Below are 15742 nucleotides of genomic sequence, written 5' to 3'. Positions count from 1 at the left end.
GTTCACATGAAGATTCCTTCGTCTCCCGGGGACGCCGCTTTACGTATGTTGTGCATGTGATAAGATGTAGTCTTGACTGGGCAGTGAGTTTTCCCCCGGACCCCGAGGAGTTCGTATGATGCCTGTTTTGGGACGTTTTGAAGCCTGAGCCTTGTTCGTAACTTGACCCCTTTGGGAGGGGTGTCTTCTGGGGTTTCTACGGATAGTCTTTCTCTTCTCTCTTCTCTCTTCAACGTCAAGTCTTTTTTTGGAGGTTCGCGCCGAAGCAAGTTTCGGTTACAGATGCTGAGACTTGGCTCAACCGGTCAATTTTACGCGGGCCCGGGCGAGAGAGAGAGATTCTCGTCTCAACTTTTTTAGAATCTTGTCACGAGTTTGTCAAAAAAAGTTCAAGGGCAGAACGAAAGATCTGATTACTGAATACCAGTTGCGTCGACGAGGCTGTGTTGCGTTTTGTGTAACTAGGTGAACTCCTTCGTCTGAAGCGTTGAAGACGCGATGGGGTCTACTACTACCCGAGTCGGAAAGTTGAACCGAGTTGCTTCGATTCACGTGCCCCGTTGGTGAAGCATGCCAGGTTCAACTGGACGACATGAGGGGTTATCATTATCAATTTGTGAAAGGTAGGATCGTGATCGTGATCGTGCTGGGTTGAATGTTCTTCCCATCGGGCCTATACGGAGGCGACTGGCATTCAGGGATTGAGGTAGATGAGGGCTGCCTCGAAGATGGACGGACGTGACTAATACACAACGACGGATCCACTCCAGTACTTGTTCTGCCCATATGTTCAAGATGGAGCGGTTGGTGATCAATATACCAGCAACGATCAGGTTTAGAATCTAGCCGGATCTTGTAAGTAATCTGATTTCTACCAATGTCTAACAGAAAGACCGAGCATCTCGCTAGCGTGATGGCTCTCTTGAATGACGTGATCCTTTGCTCTTCTTCACTCTCCACATCGCTGCGAGTGCTTGCTTGCATGCCAAGCCCGTCTGCCCCTCAAAGTCCCTGACGACCCTGTAAGAGAATCTGTAGAAACCCCCCGTTCCATCCGAAGAAGAGGACGTTGAGTGTAAGCATTCGACAAGCAACCATGGTTCTTGGTACCAAGAATACCAAGAAAACCAAGAGATTTCCCAAGACGAGTACGGCCGAGAGATCTAGATTCGTCTCAGTCGATCGTTTCGCCAAGGTAACGGGGCCAAGAAGTGCCGATACGACGACGCCTTCAGGATGTGTTGCGAATGCTTGATCAGTTGTATAAGATTTTGCGGAGTCCGAATCCTCCAGAATATCCTCAATTTGGCGACTAACAATAGCCCACCGGCAAAAGGCGTCGAAATTGAACCCTCTCCGTCTTCTGCGAGAAATCTCAGCCGGATGACTTCCATGCAGCAACAAGGGGTGCGTTTCCACCAAGAATCATAGCAGTGCAGATTGTTTGATTCATGTAGATTGCCCGAGGCTGGTCGCCACTCTAGACCCAAACTTTGATAGAACTTGACGCTGATCAGGCTACGGAATAATCCGTATCTAGTCCGACCCCCTTATAGGGCGCTGAGATCAAGAGGAACACTGCTACCTCTCCCGGCTCTGTATCGTCGGGGACCGCCTACAAAGTCCCTTGGCTTTGGCAACATGGCATCATCCTGGAACTTCCATCGAGGATCTTGTACGATGTATCGTTGACCACCACCGCCGACATTGAGACTGCTCATCGTGTTCGTTCGAGTAGGACTTGGACTCTTTGCACCATTGGGAGCAAGCGTGAAGGCGCTTGGATCTAGCATAGAAGATCGTAGACCAGAACCAGCACGGGCCCTCGTAGGGGGTGCTGCTGGTGGAGGAGGTGCAGAGGCGGGGGGCGAGGGGGCCGCCGATGGGGGAGGCGGTGGAGCAGCACTTGGAGATGCCTGGCCGGCTGCTCGTAAAGCGGCTTGCATTGCCAGCGGCGAAGGTCCGTTTGAGGCCGGTGGAGGAGGTGGAGGTGCTGGGGACCTCGACGGAGGCGATGGCGCTGGAGCTCTGGGAGCAGCAGCAGCAGGGGGTGGTGGCGGCGCCGAGGGGGGTGCGGACGGAAGTGCTGGAGCAGACGATGGAGGTGGTGGAGGGGGTGCTCCTGGAGCTGGCGATCCAGGTAATGGAGGCGGGTGGCTGGGCGTAGTCGAGGGCTTCCGGGATGCTGGCAGTGGCGGCGGCTTCTTGCCTATAGGAGGCGGAGGTCCTTTCATCGATGCTGAAGAGCCTGGCCGAGGTAGATCGCTGGGCGTCTTGCGCAAGTTGGCAATGGATGGTGGTAGGGCCGGTGCGGCGTTGGGAGGAGGTAAAGGCGGCCTTCCCGGCGGGGCCGGCGCCGCACCGCCAGGAGGTTTTGGTGCTCCGAATGTGGGTGGCTTCGGCGCAGAGGACGACCGCACATTGCTCTCGGGATCCGACAGATATGACGAGTCCATAGAAGCACCGGTATCAACGGCGCCACGAGTCTTCCGCAGCTTCGGCATGCCTCCCGCAAAGAGTCCCCCTAATTGTGGTGCTGCCTGTGTGGGCGGTGCAGGCGCGCTTTCTCGCCCGCTCTGGTCGCTATTGCTTCTAGCTCGATTTCCGGGCACCGGAGGAGCGAGGCCACCGGGAGGTTTAGGGGCACCACCAAAGCCTGGGACCGGAGGCGCACCTCCTAGAGGCGGTCCTCCGGAGGAAACGCCACCAGACGAACCCCCAACTACCGGCGCAGATCTATCGTTCGTAACGGCTTTCTTGAGAGCCCTGCCTTTCGTGATGTCGGAGAGTAGAGCGCCCTGTGACCCGTATCAGTATGATGCTGTGACAAAGCGTTCAAGTCCACTTGTGAGCTCCAAAGACGTACTCTGCCTCCTGGTGGTGGTCTCGAAGGTAGATTGCCAGCTCCAGGAGGACCTCCTGGCGGCGGGGGAGGCGGAGGAGGGCCGCCCATCGCAGGCATCGGCGGCGGCGGCGGAGGTGGAGGGGGCATGATGCAGTTTGTTGCTATGTCTTTTATGTGTTTGCGCTTTCAATATCGAGTAAATGATGGTTGTTGTGGTTAACTCTCGTCGATGGAGAGGTGGTTGATGGTGGTTAGGTCGTCGGCCGGAATTGGACGGAGGCTCATGCAAGCCAAGCTTGCTAGGTTGGGTTCAATGGCGAGAATGAGCGAGAGATGTCGTTCAGATACAGTAGAATGGAGCGACAGGGTGCTGTTTCAATAGCAGGAGGAGGTTGAGGCTCTCGAGGGGTTCGATCAGCGTGTCCTCAAGGGTCGATGGGATGATGGTACTCTGGGGTCGCTTTTCAGCCGCGTGGTGTTTCGTCATCTTCGGGCAGTATCTTGGTCGTTCGCTCAAAGGCGCTGCGCTGTTAGGCGCTGGCAGTGCAACCGTTACGGTCAAAGTGGGCTGAGGCGCCTGCCTGATCTGAGGTACTTCCAACTAGCGGGCAGATGCTATAGCAGCCTAAGTATCTTCTGGCCCATCAGCCTCAAATGTCTCTCCACGTACCTGTGGCTGGGCAGTACGTAAGCATGCGATGTGGCGTATGGGAAGAATAGTGATCCAGGGTATGAGCACTCTCGCAAGCCAAGACAACTTGCGGAACAAACCGGAATAGGCCCAAGAGCCCAACTCATTGCCAAAGATGTTAACTGTATCTAATGCAGAGCTACATTAAAGATCTACAGCTTTAACGTCTTGGAAGAAATGGTGTTGAGAAACACGCAGCAGACGGTGCGAGTAAAGTGGCAGTGTAACAGTTCGCGCCAAAGAGGTGCGCGTAGGCTCTCAGAATACTCGGCATGCAACGCCAGTGGACGGCTGTGGCTGCTGCCGGCCACGTTTCTTCAGTGCACCTCCAAGTATTGGCTGGGCGCTGTACTCTCCTGTACTTGCCCCAAAGCGACCCCGCCTAGGAGGGGCAACTGCTAATCTCATTGGCGCGGCGCGCTGTCCCGAGCTGCGAGAGCCTCCCTGCCGCGTGAATGATCGCCTGTAAGGCTAGGGGGGCAGGTGCGGGTAATTAGACGACGTGCTATTGGGGGGTATGGGGCTCAAGGTGGAAATTTTGCATGAGCTCCCAGCTTTCCCCGGAACCTCCGTCGCGTCCAGAGCTCCGAGAGTCCTTTCCCGTCCTCCAATTTTGCTTCATCCCACCGTCCCACGGTACCAGTGCCTCACATCACCCGGGATTCTTTGTCGGCCTTCTCTCCTCAACCAGTACCAAGCCCCAAGACGGCCTCTCCCGGCTGCTTGTCCCCCACGGTTTCTGCCTCACCCGCCCGACGGCCCCCTTTTGCTTGATTCTCTTGGCTTGCCTCGCTACGAAACGGACTATCTATCCCGATTGCTTCGCTGTTCGCTCTACTGCTGCAGCCCAGAGAGGCCAGTCTACGACTTCACGCCCGCTCGCTCGTTGTGTGCTTCAGATCGTCCAATCCTCACTCACCGAAGACGCGTACGCTCGTCATCCTCCTCCTCCTCGACCCGACCTCGCGCACTATCCTCCCCGCTACGAAGATGATGCGGACCGCCTTCATCCGGCCAGCGGCTCGCCAGCCTCGCTTCGTTTGTCAATCATGCGTGGGCCTATCACGCGCCGGTCAACAGACTCGACTCCAACATACCGCCAAGCCAAACGTGCCTTCGATCGTCCCTCTTCGATCTGCCCAGCTCTACGAGAATACCACATTGAGACGGGGTTTTGAGAAAAGTCGCCTGGCGAGCACGGTACCTGCTTCGGCTTTGCAAAAGAATGGTCACGAGAGGCCTGCAACGGCCAATCCGTCGTCCAAGGAACTCCCTGATCTGAGCAAGCTGGCGGCCGTGGTTCAGCAGAGCAGAAAGCACTTCCTCTCTACAGACGGAATTCCCACCACACAGCTCGTCACTGCAGTCTTGAAAACGTGCCAAGGCGCCGCAAATGCGATTCAACCCTATCTATCCAGGTCGGAGAATCGTCCGGCCTCGACACTCACAGCATCGACCGCTTCCAATCTGTTATCCTTGGACTCGAACTTGACTGCAGCTAAATCTGGTAGCGCGTCGATCCCGTCAGTTTCTGTCAAGGATACAGTCGACACAATCTCCGAGTCAGCATACGAAATTATCGCCCACCCCACCGTTTCCATTGGTCCCCAGGTCTTGGACTTATACGTAAACATCCAAGCTAGGCTTGGCAGGCCCGAGACACTTCCCCATGTTTTCGAATTGTATGCGTCAAAGCCCAAACCAAAGGCGGTCGAGGGTGCAATCTCCTATGTTCAGCAGAACCCAAATAGGGCAGACAAGGCAATCGAAGCAAGTGTGGCCGAAACAGCTCTGGGGGCCGCCATCGACGCCAAGAATTTGGACGCTGCGATTGGCATCGTTGAGGCCTGCTACGCAACACAAGCATTCTACCGCCAAAAGCTTCTGCGGAAGGCGCTTCTGCCCGTCTCGGCCGTGGCAGCGGCCCCCTTTGGAGTCTACACTCTTGCCTCCAATCTCTCGGCATTCCAGAACACAATGGAGCCCGTGACAGCCACAAAATTCGCCTTCGCCGCCATCCTGGCTTATCTGGGGTTCACAGCGACGATTGGGATGGTTGCCAAAACCACTGTCAATGATCATATGCGACGAGTCACTTGGGCGCCCGGTATTCCGTTGCACCAGCGCTGGCTGCGTGAAGAAGAGAGGGCGGGCATGGATGACATCGCATGCGCCTGGGGTTACAGAGAGAAATGGCGACACGGTGAGGAGGGCGGTATTGAGTGGGACTCGCTAAAGGAGTATCTTGGTCTGAAGGGAATGATGCTTGACAGAGTTGAGCTGATGGAGGGAATGAGTTGAGGAACCACATGTTCGAGTTGAGGGTTCGTTGATGAGACGTGCGGACACTGCGGGCACGCGGGGTGGCCTCCCACTGACGGCGTCGGAGCGGGCATGGGACGGGGTAATGGGGGGAAAGAAATGGATTGTTGGACAAGGGAAGCTCGTCGTTGGAGCTTAGGGAACCATGGAATATCTGTGCAACAGAGTTGCAAAGTCTGGACGTCGTTGCTAAGCCCCCCCTAGTCCGGAGAATAATGCGGCGGCCGACCAATCCAAATGCACATGCGCCGTCACCAAGGGCCCGCCTACAGATCGGCAATCTACGTCCTATCCCGCGCATCTTGCCAAGAGACTGCCCAGACATCGCCCAGACAGCATCGCCATCCACATGCGGATCACCACCAGCCATGTCGACGACGCTGTCACTATCGTCTTGTTTCAAGCACTATTCCTGGCCTCCCTCCTCTCTCGACTCAGCATCGGTGCATCATTGGTGACAAGATGAGTTTGAACTTGGCCTTGGATCCACACATTGGTCTAAGGCCGAGTGGAGCGAACGGCCTCTAGGTGACTGCAGAACTGCAGTAGTCCCCTGGGCAGTGACGAGCCATTCTGCCATCTCAATCTGAGCTAATCTCACATTTCTGCTTGACAAGCCATAGGAGCTTTGGTCTATACCTCCACCGTACAGATTATCTCAGTATACACCCCTCGCCTCATAGTCCGCACACTGCACGAACACACCGGGGTGCCCCTCGGCAGACTTAGCACCACGGCAACCCCTGCCCGCCATCAGAGCCTGACTGAAAGCGCCTCCCTGTTCGCACACGCAAGCCTGGACAAGTCCGCACCGACTCATCATAACCCTGCAGATCGGTGACTTTACAAAACGAGCCTCTTTACCTATAAAGAAGCAGAGCCTCTTGCATCACCATCTGTCAAGTGCCAATATCATCAACGCTCTGTCATCCGGAGCACCAGACGATTTTCAAAAGAAGACGTGAAAGCATCTTCTACAACCCAACAACCAGATCAACACGCACACAACAGTCACGATGTCGGCCAACGAAGAAGACTTTACACCTTTCGACCCGGTGCGGTGTGAGCACTATGCCAGATTCGCATCTCACTTGGATAGATGGCAGTTCGATGTCATGTACTGGCTTTTGTTCGTTTTCAATCTGTTCATCCTATTCCTGGCAGCATGGAATTACACACGGTGAGTTCCCCCGCAAAACCGTTGCGTCTCACGGTCATCTTTCCTCAAACAGTCTCACTGACCAACTGTTCAGGACATTGGACGCTGTGAGCGAACTCCCCGAGACGGACGCAAAAAGGAAAAAAGCCATCAAGCATTGCATCTGGTTCAACCTGGGATGCGTTTGCGTCTCATTAGCGACGGTCATTATGGAGGTCTTCACCTTGATGGCATTGCAGTTCTGCGACGGCGAGGACCTCATGTCGCTGTACTGGTCGACTTTCACCATGATTCAGGTCGGATCTCTCATTGCAGTATGCGGAGTCATTCTGGCCCTTGTCCACCAGCTGAGACAACGCAAGAACCCGTGTGTAGCCTCCCTGCCATACTTGCAAGCCTCATGTTTTCGCTAACGTATCATTATAGTCCATGGGCTCTTGCTCTCGGCACACCCGTCTTGGTCATCGCGGGTTTGTTCCACTACTTCCACACATGCATGGTCCGAAGAGTCAAGAAGGCGTCAGCGAGAAAGAGGAAGATGAGCGACGCCGGAACGCTCCCCATGAGCCAAGTGTACGTGCACCTTTCCACCCCGGGAAATTAGTTGCTACCCAACCTCCCCCCGCCAAGATGAAAACATGTGCGCTAACACGAGATACAGGAACACTATTCAAGCCGAGTCTTCTGATGAGGATGATGGCATTCAAGGAGCTGAAATTATCGGGCTCACGATGGACGGCGGCCCAATCATCCATTTCAAAGACGCCGTGCCTTACAACTTGCCGAACAACAGCGAAATCATCGGGCGCTGCTCCAACGACAAGCCCATTGTTATCTGCCGCCGCGATGGCTTCCAGCTGATTTACAATGGCACGGACGAGAGAGCGCCTTCTCCTAACCCGGCAACTAAGAGCACGGGTTGAGGGCGAGGGGCGCCGGTTCCGTTGCATCCCGCAGCGGGCAGGCTCCACCCTTGCATTGGTGCGGCGAAGTCAAAAACAAAAGTCTAGATCCCGTCAGATCAGCCGCCTACGGCTACACCCCACGTCATAACACCAGGCACAAACGAGCTGCGTCCCTGCAGAACGGGTCGCCATAACCACTCTTACACCACACTCTCCAGCTTACACCACGCATACACACATCTGGACGACTATGACCAACAACGCCCGTTACCGCCCACAGTCATGGCACAGCCCTTCTGAAGCCTTATTCTCCACTGGCCTGCGTCCTATCCATTTTGGCTTTATCCCTTTTCGGCCTCTTATCAGGGTGATCCCTGCCACATAGGGAGCGGCACGGCGGCTGGTCTAGAGCTACGACTGTAGAGTCTATTGCTAGCTCCGGCGGGCACATTGGCACACGTCCTCCCTTCCCGCGCTAGAGAGCAAAGCCACTGTCACCTGACTACCGGGCGGGCGCCGACTTCACCGTCTTGGCCGTATTACCACAACGGACCAGTTTGTGGCAATAGCCAAGCGGAGCACGAAGCCGATCCTGACGCGGCAGTGGAAGGGCGTTTCCATCAACGGACGCCGGTCCAGCGGGGGTGACGGACTCCGCTTCGTTGAGGACTCCGTTTTTTTTCTTTACCAAGCATGCGTTCTGCGATTTCCAACAATTCCCACCTTCATGTGGCGGCGGCGGCACTCGATTTGCCCTCCCTGCCTATTCTTCCTCTTTTTTCTCACAGATTCCCAATCTACATGTTTTCATGCCTATTGTATCCACATCACCGGCTTGGCGTTTTGGGTGATGCAGTTTATGGGGGGTGGTTGACTCGACACTAGATACGGACGGTGTGTGCTGCGCGCACCACTATCCGTGCTTCGTGTGCCTGCGTCCATCATCCCTGGCAAGTTTGGCTGTATGGGCAGCTAGGCTCGGAGTTGGAAAAGGTTTATCAATCTGTTTTTCTTTACAATTGCATCAGGCCGCAACAAGCCAAGACTTTTTATTTTCTCCATTTTTTTTTTCAGTCATTGAAAATTCCCCACCCCCTGGCTTTCCTTTCGTTCTGACTGATTATCTGATATGTCAGTCGTGCCAGGGGTGTTGTCACTAGCGTCGGTATTAGTTTGCGGGTAGAGCTGCATCGGGACTCCGGGAACTGCCTTGGTGTGTGTTGTTCTCTCACATGCACACACACACACACACTTGTGGTTTGCCGGAGGGGGGTACTCACGTCCCCTATTATCTTGGCTTTCGGGTTTGCTTTCACAAGAAAAAAGCTGTTGAGAAAACTCTCCGTAAGGGGCGGTTGAAGCTAGCTAGCTTGGCCTTGGCTAGAGTACTAGGTAGATTGCGGAAATCAGATAAGCCAATTGAGCATTACACAAATTGTCAAATCCCACACACGGACAACTATCCGTACACTACAAGCGTGACAAGGCAAGCTTTGGCACCAGCCACTAAGTAGTAAGGTGCACACCGTCCACCGGCACTTGAAGGACCCGTCATGATGATCGCCAACTTTATCTTCCAGACTAAGTAAAGTGATGTCTCTGGTGATTGTTGGTGAACCAACCCCCCATGCGCGCGCGCAACCAGAGTCGTTAGCAGCGTTTCCGACTGCTTGGCAAGACAGCATTTCGCGGCACATTCTAGTCTTCTAGCCTCTAGCCTCTAGGCAAGTACAACGAAGGCGGCAGTGCAACCATAGCTAGACAACGTGGGACCCTTTTTTTTTTCATCGAAGAAGAAGAAAGGAAGAAGGAAAGGAAATCTGACCGCCAAAAGACGCAATGGACAGCGGTTCGAATGCCAAGACATGTTCACGGCCTGCTAACAGAACATCGAGATATGTCCACGGATCATCACCTTCCGTCATCTCAACAAAAAAAAAAGGGGGGGACAATCTTTTGGTTCAGTGGTGAACTTGACGCCGCGGGCGGCCATGTCGCAAGAGCACAGAGGAAAGCGCACGGGTTTCTAGGCCGAGTATTCTTAGAACAAATCCTGAAGCGCGAGTCTACCATGGTAATCAAGCAGGAAAGAAGGCCCAAGGTGACACACGGCGAGAACGTTTCTGATTTTTTTTCTTTCTGTATTCTGTCTTGGGGTTGAACGGACGGACAGAACGATCCGTGCTCGTGCTTGTGCTCGTGCTCTCAGGGGGTGGTTTGGTTAGAGTTGGAGGCCGCTCTCTTGCGAGGCTGATCTTTTGGAAGAGAGAAGAAGCTTGCTACTCATTTTACCACTTCACACGGATCTTCACCGAGTCAACAGAGGAGGGGGCCGCGTATCACGTTTTGTCTGCCAAGACCCTTGGTCACATGCCGTGGCACATACCAGATCACGGCTCGAGTCGATCCCCCCTCCGAGGCCTAAGGCCTTGTCCTCCTCCGGGCCTCTCAGAGCATGACCTTTGAGCACGCCGCACGGTAATGGGGCTGGCTAGGCAGATGGCAGATAGATAGCACGCATTCCAGCAGAGTCAGAGGCGTCATCAAAAACAGAAGAGCCAAAGGAACCTCGAAGTTACGAGTAGTAGGGGGTCAGGGCCAAGGAGCATGTCTTGAACTTTTTCTTCTTGTTTTACGGTTTTTTCTTGGATTACAGTAGCTACCGCATCCTTGGGTGGGACATGAATGTCTCACATACCCATCTAGAGGTATCTGGTGTATCTTTCTTTCTCTTCTTTTCTTTCCCCTTCTGTGCGTCTAGAGGTCGCCCGTGTCTCACACACGTGTTTCCTCATTCGCTTCTCTCTCGCGTCATCTCAACATCCCTTTTAGCTGACGTTTCTCCTGGGGTTTGTAACCATCTAACTCCGATAGCCCGCATGAATGCTCTCCCGGGGAACGCGAGTGCGCGAGAGTGTAAGTCCGTACCTGTGGTGGTGTCTTGAACTATTGCAAGCGCCCCGCCTTGCCGATTTGTAATATCTCACCAGTGAGACGGTCATCACTGCGCAGGACAGGCCACGACTCACCGCCGGCCTTGGCAAGGTTCACCTCAAGTTTTGTGCCAAGCACCTTGAAGGTGGACTTTTCCGTATCGATTGGCGCAAACAGAGGTACCTCGGTGGTGTAGCGCTTGGGCGGCGAGTCTGAGGTGGGCAGGTCAAGTGCGATGGATTGCGACTTGAACTCGATCTTGGCCGAATCCTTGACGATCTTCTTGAGGAAGAAGGAGGCGATGACAGTAGAAGGGGTCTGGTAGAAGTCGGTGCGGACTGTGTCGAGCTTCTCCTCGCCGCCAGCTGCCGCAGCGTTCTTCTTCTTGCCGCTTCCGATGAACAGGTGACGGCCCTTGGTCTTGCAACCTTCGATCTTCATAAACTGGTCAAACTCGAGAACACGGCGCTTGCAGCAGCTGTAGCCCTTGGAGCCCTCGTGGAAGATGGGGACACCGGGGTGGTGGACGCAGGATTCGCCATCGCGCGATGAGGCCTTGCGGTAGGTGGCCGAACAGGCTTTACGACGGCAGGTGGTCCCGTCGGGAATCTCGAGGGAAGCGTCGTCGGACTCGGACTCCGGGGGTGGAGGCGGAGGGGAGGGAGCGGCTGTGGCTTGAGAGAGGGGCTTGCGTGCCGGTTCCGCTGCCGATGCGAGCTTATCGAGGAGAGAAGGCGCGTCCGCGGGGTCCGCTTGGGGCTTCTGCTCGATCTTTGGGGGGAGGTCGGTTGTGGAGTGCTTGCCGGTTGTGCAGGGGGGGATGGCCATAAACTCCTCAAAGGTGAGGACACGGGGTTTGCAGCACTTCCAGCCTGTTTGGTAGCGGTGAATGAGGTTAGCCGCGGTGTCTCGTGTGAAATGTTTCCAATGCGATTGATTGCGGTTGAACGGGGCTCGTGGCAAGGGGATGGGAGAGGTGCAATTGGACGAACGAAGGGGAATCCCATGACATCCGCACGGGACAAGAACGGGAAGGACGCGTTCTCCATTGAGCATGGCGTAGCACTTGTGTAGAGTTTGTATGGTGATTGGGGGGCTAGGAGTGAGTACCTTTCTGGCCTTCATGGAAGACGGGAGGACCGGGGTGGTAGACACATGGCTCCTCAGCATCAGAGTAGAGCTTGCCGCAGCCCTGGTGGACGCACTTTTCTGCCATGATGGGCTGGCAGGATGAGCTTATGCTGCTTGGCTTTCGCTACCGTTTTCGCGTGCTGAGGTGAGATGCAATCGAAGTTTGCTGGACACACAGTGATGCTCCAAGGAATTGGAGTGGAAGGAAGGGGAAAGAAATTGTTAAGGATGAACAAGATTCAAGATTGACGACGGGTGACGTTTGAGAATTGGTGTGGATGAAAGAGGCGGCGGGTCTGGCAGGATGTAAATTGTCGAAAAGGGCCCCCGTAAGTGGAAGTGATGAGTGAGGGGTGGTTGTCGTCGATGGAGGGGTTGCTATGTTCTCCAGGATTCCAGAATTTCCCAGGGGTCGTCGTCACTGCGATTTAGCGGCTCAAAATTATGCATGTTGGGCACAAGCTCCGCCAAATCTTCCTGCTGATTCGCCGGAGATGGATAACGAAGGGTGCTTCAAAGTCCTGACCGCCTTCCTGAAGAAGACGTCCGTAATGCGACCACATTCGGCAAGAATTGACCGAAGACAATGACAGGTTACATCCGGCCTTGTCCTTGCAGGTTCAGAGTTGCAACTCGGCCGGGGTGGAAGTTCAGTCGGAAACTTCAAACTTACGACCCAAAAAAGACCAGACATCTTCAGCCCACACTTTTGCCTTTTTTTGCCCATTTCATCATCATCACAAGACGGACTGGGACGAGCAGCAATTTTGCTTTCTTCGTGGCGGATCCAACCATTCAATCAATCGGACTATTTCGAAACGATAACCAACGGGCGTTTCTCTCCACACCTTCGCAACTGGCAGACATTGGCAGGTCACATCATCTCACTTTGAATCTCACAGACATATCTCAAATACAACCACAAACATTGTACGCCCCTCCAACTCAACTCCAACATCAACCTACCCTGATCCCTGGTACCAGTCGTCATATTTGACATTCCTATCCTTTCTCTCCTCCCCTCGTCTTCCTTTCCCAGCTGACCGAGAACGAGGCTGTTTCACAGCCTTCGAGCCTCCTTCTTTTTCTCGGTTCAAGAGTATGTTGTGCCCACACACTACGGTGGGATAAACGTCAGATTTCGAGTTAATCGCGAGACGTCCACAGCAGACTTGCAATTTGATCTGCAGCAATCATAAAAATGTTTGCGCCAACACGACGCTTATTTCAAAAGGTCCAACCATGTCGGATCACCCTCTTCTCCCGCGATGAGTGCGGCTTGTGCGTGCGGGCCAAATCGGCACTCTCCAACGTTTGGGATCGCCGGCCTTTTGCTTACACGGAGGTCGTCATCACGAAGCCAGAGAACAAGAAGTGGAGGGACCTTTACGATTTCGACGTGCCCGTGGTAAGTTCATCCTTCTTTCCTTGCCGCGTGGGATGAAAAGGAGGCCATCCGATGATGCACATCCACCTTCGCAAAAGTTTCCTGCAAAAGTGAGCCTTTAACCTTTCTAATCCGTTGACGTGCGCCCCTTTACCCCAGATCCACATTAGCAAAGCCGAGGCCCCTGAGGAGGATGTCAAACTCGTGGGCAAAGCTGTCAAGCTCATGCATCGATTCGACCCAGATCAGATCGAAGCCAAGATGGATCAAGTAGAGGGAGAAAAGTAAACTCTGTGAAGATCGTCTTTCTTACTCATCCAGAGCGGCCGCAGCGTTGCTTGGCTCATAGGAGGTAGCCAGCAGGCGAGCCAAGAGTTCGACCAACCAAGCAGCACAGCCTACTCCTCTACCATATTCGATACCCTTCTACTCTCGAGAATCTCTAGGCATCTCCTACGATATCGCTCATTACGATCCACCCTTGGCCGGCTTCGCCCCTCCCCTGGCTATGCTCAATGACTCCGAGACTGTGTACTGCAATGCCGTGTAATCCGTCGCCACGCTAATCATGTCGAACCCCTTATCCGCGAAGAACTTGGACTGTTCGCCGCTCGTGCAGAAGATGCCGGCCTTCTTACCCGCCTTGTGCGTCGCCTCGAGGATGCGCTCAATAGCATCGCTCAGCTCCTTTTCGATGACGCCGTTAATCACTGGGTGGCCAATGTTGTTTCCTGTGATGCCGGTCAGCCAAGATCGTCCAACTTCAAGTGAACAAGCGGCCCAAAGTGCATGGCTCAAGGGATGGCATAAACTGACCAAGGTCAAAGGGGCCAATGAAGAGCGCGTCAATACCCTCCACCGCCGCGATCTCGTCAATGGACTCGAGAGCCTCCCTGGTCTCAATCTGCACAATCGTCAGCAGGCTGTCGTTGGCCTGCTGCAGGTACTCCGTCATGCTGGGCGCCGGGCTGAAGCGTTCCATGGCGAGAGGCGACCCGAACCCACGTCGTCCCCACGGCGGGAACTTGGCCGACTGCACCAGGTCCTTTGCCTCCTGGGCGGTTCGGAGCAGCGGAACGAGGATCTTTTTCAAACGTCAGCCAAGCTTCTTCTGTTTGCGAACACCTCATGTAAATGAAACATTCTCTCTGTTCACATGAGGCTTGTCTGCTTACCCCGTGAGCACCGCAATCCAAAGCACCTGAATATGTGGTTAGTCTGATTTGCCCCAGTCATGAGGAAGGGGTAATGCCCTTACGCTTCACCATCCAGCTCTGCATGTCCGGCAACCTCACAATGGGAGATACACCAGCCGCCGCAATGGCAGGGACGGCATCGTGCATGGCGCCATCTGGGAAGTAGGACACCAACAAGTCAGCTTCTCATCTTGATCCTCTCATTCAGCGTTCAGCATCAACACTGCTCTGATAACTCAATCAAGCTCACCGTCAATGTTCCCATGCTCGCAATCGACCAAGACCCAATCCACGCCGGGACTCCGGGCAAGCACCCGGGAGACGTTGGCGCCGGGAATCATCTGCCACAACCCGAAACTGGGGCCGGCGCCCTTGGTGAAGGCCGTCCGGAGCTTGTTGGCCGCTTGCATCGCCGACATTGTAGTTTGTATACACGAATGTGAAGTGGCAAATTGACGAATTATAATGATGGTGTCTATATGATTTGCAAGTGGCAACAGTTCCTGTGCGACGTAAGATACAAATCTTTTGTTTCTTTCCTTTCTGATAGGTTTACTACATGGTCAAGCACCGGAATCGGCTCATGATGTGAACCAACCCCTCCAACCCAATGTGTCACCCGCGCCTTATGTCAGATACGCGTAGGGGTCTGTCTGTCTGTCTAGTGCGGGGGTGCTTTACTGATTTCTTCGGAGGGAAAGCCGGCCATGGCGCCCCATTCTACGCATGCACGCGGATAACAGATAGAGGCGGGCCGGGGGAGGTAAAGCGGGTTTCTAGGACAGGAACTCGGTCCATTCCCACCACAGTATCCGTACCATGGGTGAAAAAGACCCACGGGACGGAGATATTCATGCGGCGGGGTAATTGTCGGATGTTATTGGGGGTTATTAGTCTATCAGAGCTACCTTACCCAGGGAGGAAACGTGGGGGAAGAGGTATGTTTGGGCGGGGCTAGCCGAATTCCCGGCTCCCGCGACCTCACCACAGCAAGCTCCCGTCAGGTGCTTGCTACCTGATGTCACCAAAGGTATATACAGAAAGGTAGGTACCTACCTAGATAAGTGCGTGCAATTAGTCCAAGCTTGAGACCTTCGAAACTTCACAAAGAACACAAATCTGGTCACAATATAGACTTTCGGGACTTCAACTCTTCGCCGTCAAAGGATGGC

The 15742-nt window shown here is 54.4% G+C and overlaps 7 protein-coding genes across 7 annotated transcripts; 4 read left to right on the top strand and 3 right to left on the bottom strand.

Annotated features, from left to right (window-relative positions):
• Window positions 1–1550: 1550 nt before the first annotated feature.
• CTAM01_00123 (proline-rich) lies at window positions 1551–2992 on the bottom strand (the record flags this gene model as incomplete). The annotated part of the gene is made up of 2 exons (XM_060516177.1): window positions 1551–2798; window positions 2867–2992. 2 exons carry the CDS (start codon window positions 2990–2992, stop codon window positions 1551–1553), a joined length of 1374 nt encoding a protein of 457 aa, XP_060388803.1.
• Window positions 2993–4526: 1534 nt separating this feature from the next.
• Window positions 4527–5837, top strand: CTAM01_00122 (uncharacterized protein; the record flags this gene model as incomplete). Its single annotated transcript, XM_060516176.1, has 1 exon — window positions 4527–5837. The coding sequence occupies one exon, from the start codon at window positions 4527–4529 to the stop codon at window positions 5835–5837; it is 1311 nt and encodes a 436-aa protein (XP_060388802.1).
• Window positions 5838–6095: 258 nt separating this feature from the next.
• Window positions 6096–6386, top strand: CTAM01_00121 (uncharacterized protein; the record flags this gene model as incomplete). Its single annotated transcript, XM_060516175.1, has 1 exon — window positions 6096–6386. The coding sequence occupies one exon, from the start codon at window positions 6096–6098 to the stop codon at window positions 6384–6386; it is 291 nt and encodes a 96-aa protein (XP_060388801.1).
• A 488-nt stretch (window positions 6387–6874) lies between these two features.
• CTAM01_00120 (uncharacterized protein) lies at window positions 6875–7940 on the top strand (the record flags this gene model as incomplete). The annotated part of the gene is made up of 4 exons (XM_060516174.1): window positions 6875–7038; window positions 7112–7384; window positions 7444–7590; window positions 7679–7940. The coding sequence occupies 4 exons, from the start codon at window positions 6875–6877 to the stop codon at window positions 7938–7940; spliced, it is 846 nt and encodes a 281-aa protein (XP_060388800.1).
• Window positions 7941–10868: 2928 nt separating this feature from the next.
• Window positions 10869–12072, bottom strand: CTAM01_00119 (CORD and CS domain-containing protein; the record flags this gene model as incomplete). Its single annotated transcript, XM_060516173.1, has 2 exons — window positions 10869–11728; window positions 11967–12072. 2 exons carry the CDS (start codon window positions 12070–12072, stop codon window positions 10869–10871), a joined length of 966 nt encoding a protein of 321 aa, XP_060388799.1.
• A 1116-nt stretch (window positions 12073–13188) lies between these two features.
• CTAM01_00118 (glutaredoxin-like domain-containing protein) lies at window positions 13189–13662 on the top strand (the record flags this gene model as incomplete). The annotated part of the gene is made up of 2 exons (XM_060516172.1): window positions 13189–13395; window positions 13534–13662. The coding sequence occupies 2 exons, from the start codon at window positions 13189–13191 to the stop codon at window positions 13660–13662; spliced, it is 336 nt and encodes a 111-aa protein (XP_060388798.1).
• A 180-nt stretch (window positions 13663–13842) lies between these two features.
• Window positions 13843–14989, bottom strand: CTAM01_00117 (HpcH/HpaI aldolase/citrate lyase family protein; the record flags this gene model as incomplete). Its single annotated transcript, XM_060516171.1, has 5 exons — window positions 13843–14105; window positions 14191–14458; window positions 14550–14575; window positions 14633–14725; window positions 14821–14989. 5 exons carry the CDS (start codon window positions 14987–14989, stop codon window positions 13843–13845), a joined length of 819 nt encoding a protein of 272 aa, XP_060388797.1.
• Window positions 14990–15742: the final 753 nt, after the last annotated feature.

The sequence above is a fragment of the Colletotrichum tamarilloi genome, assembly GCF_030869305.1.
Source record: "Colletotrichum tamarilloi strain Tom-12 chromosome Unknown Scaffold_1.1, whole genome shotgun sequence".
Taxonomy (NCBI): domain Eukaryota; kingdom Fungi; phylum Ascomycota; class Sordariomycetes; order Glomerellales; family Glomerellaceae; genus Colletotrichum; species Colletotrichum tamarilloi.
The sequence above is the reverse complement of the archived record's forward strand: the minus strand, read 5'-3'. Positions and strand labels throughout refer to the sequence as shown.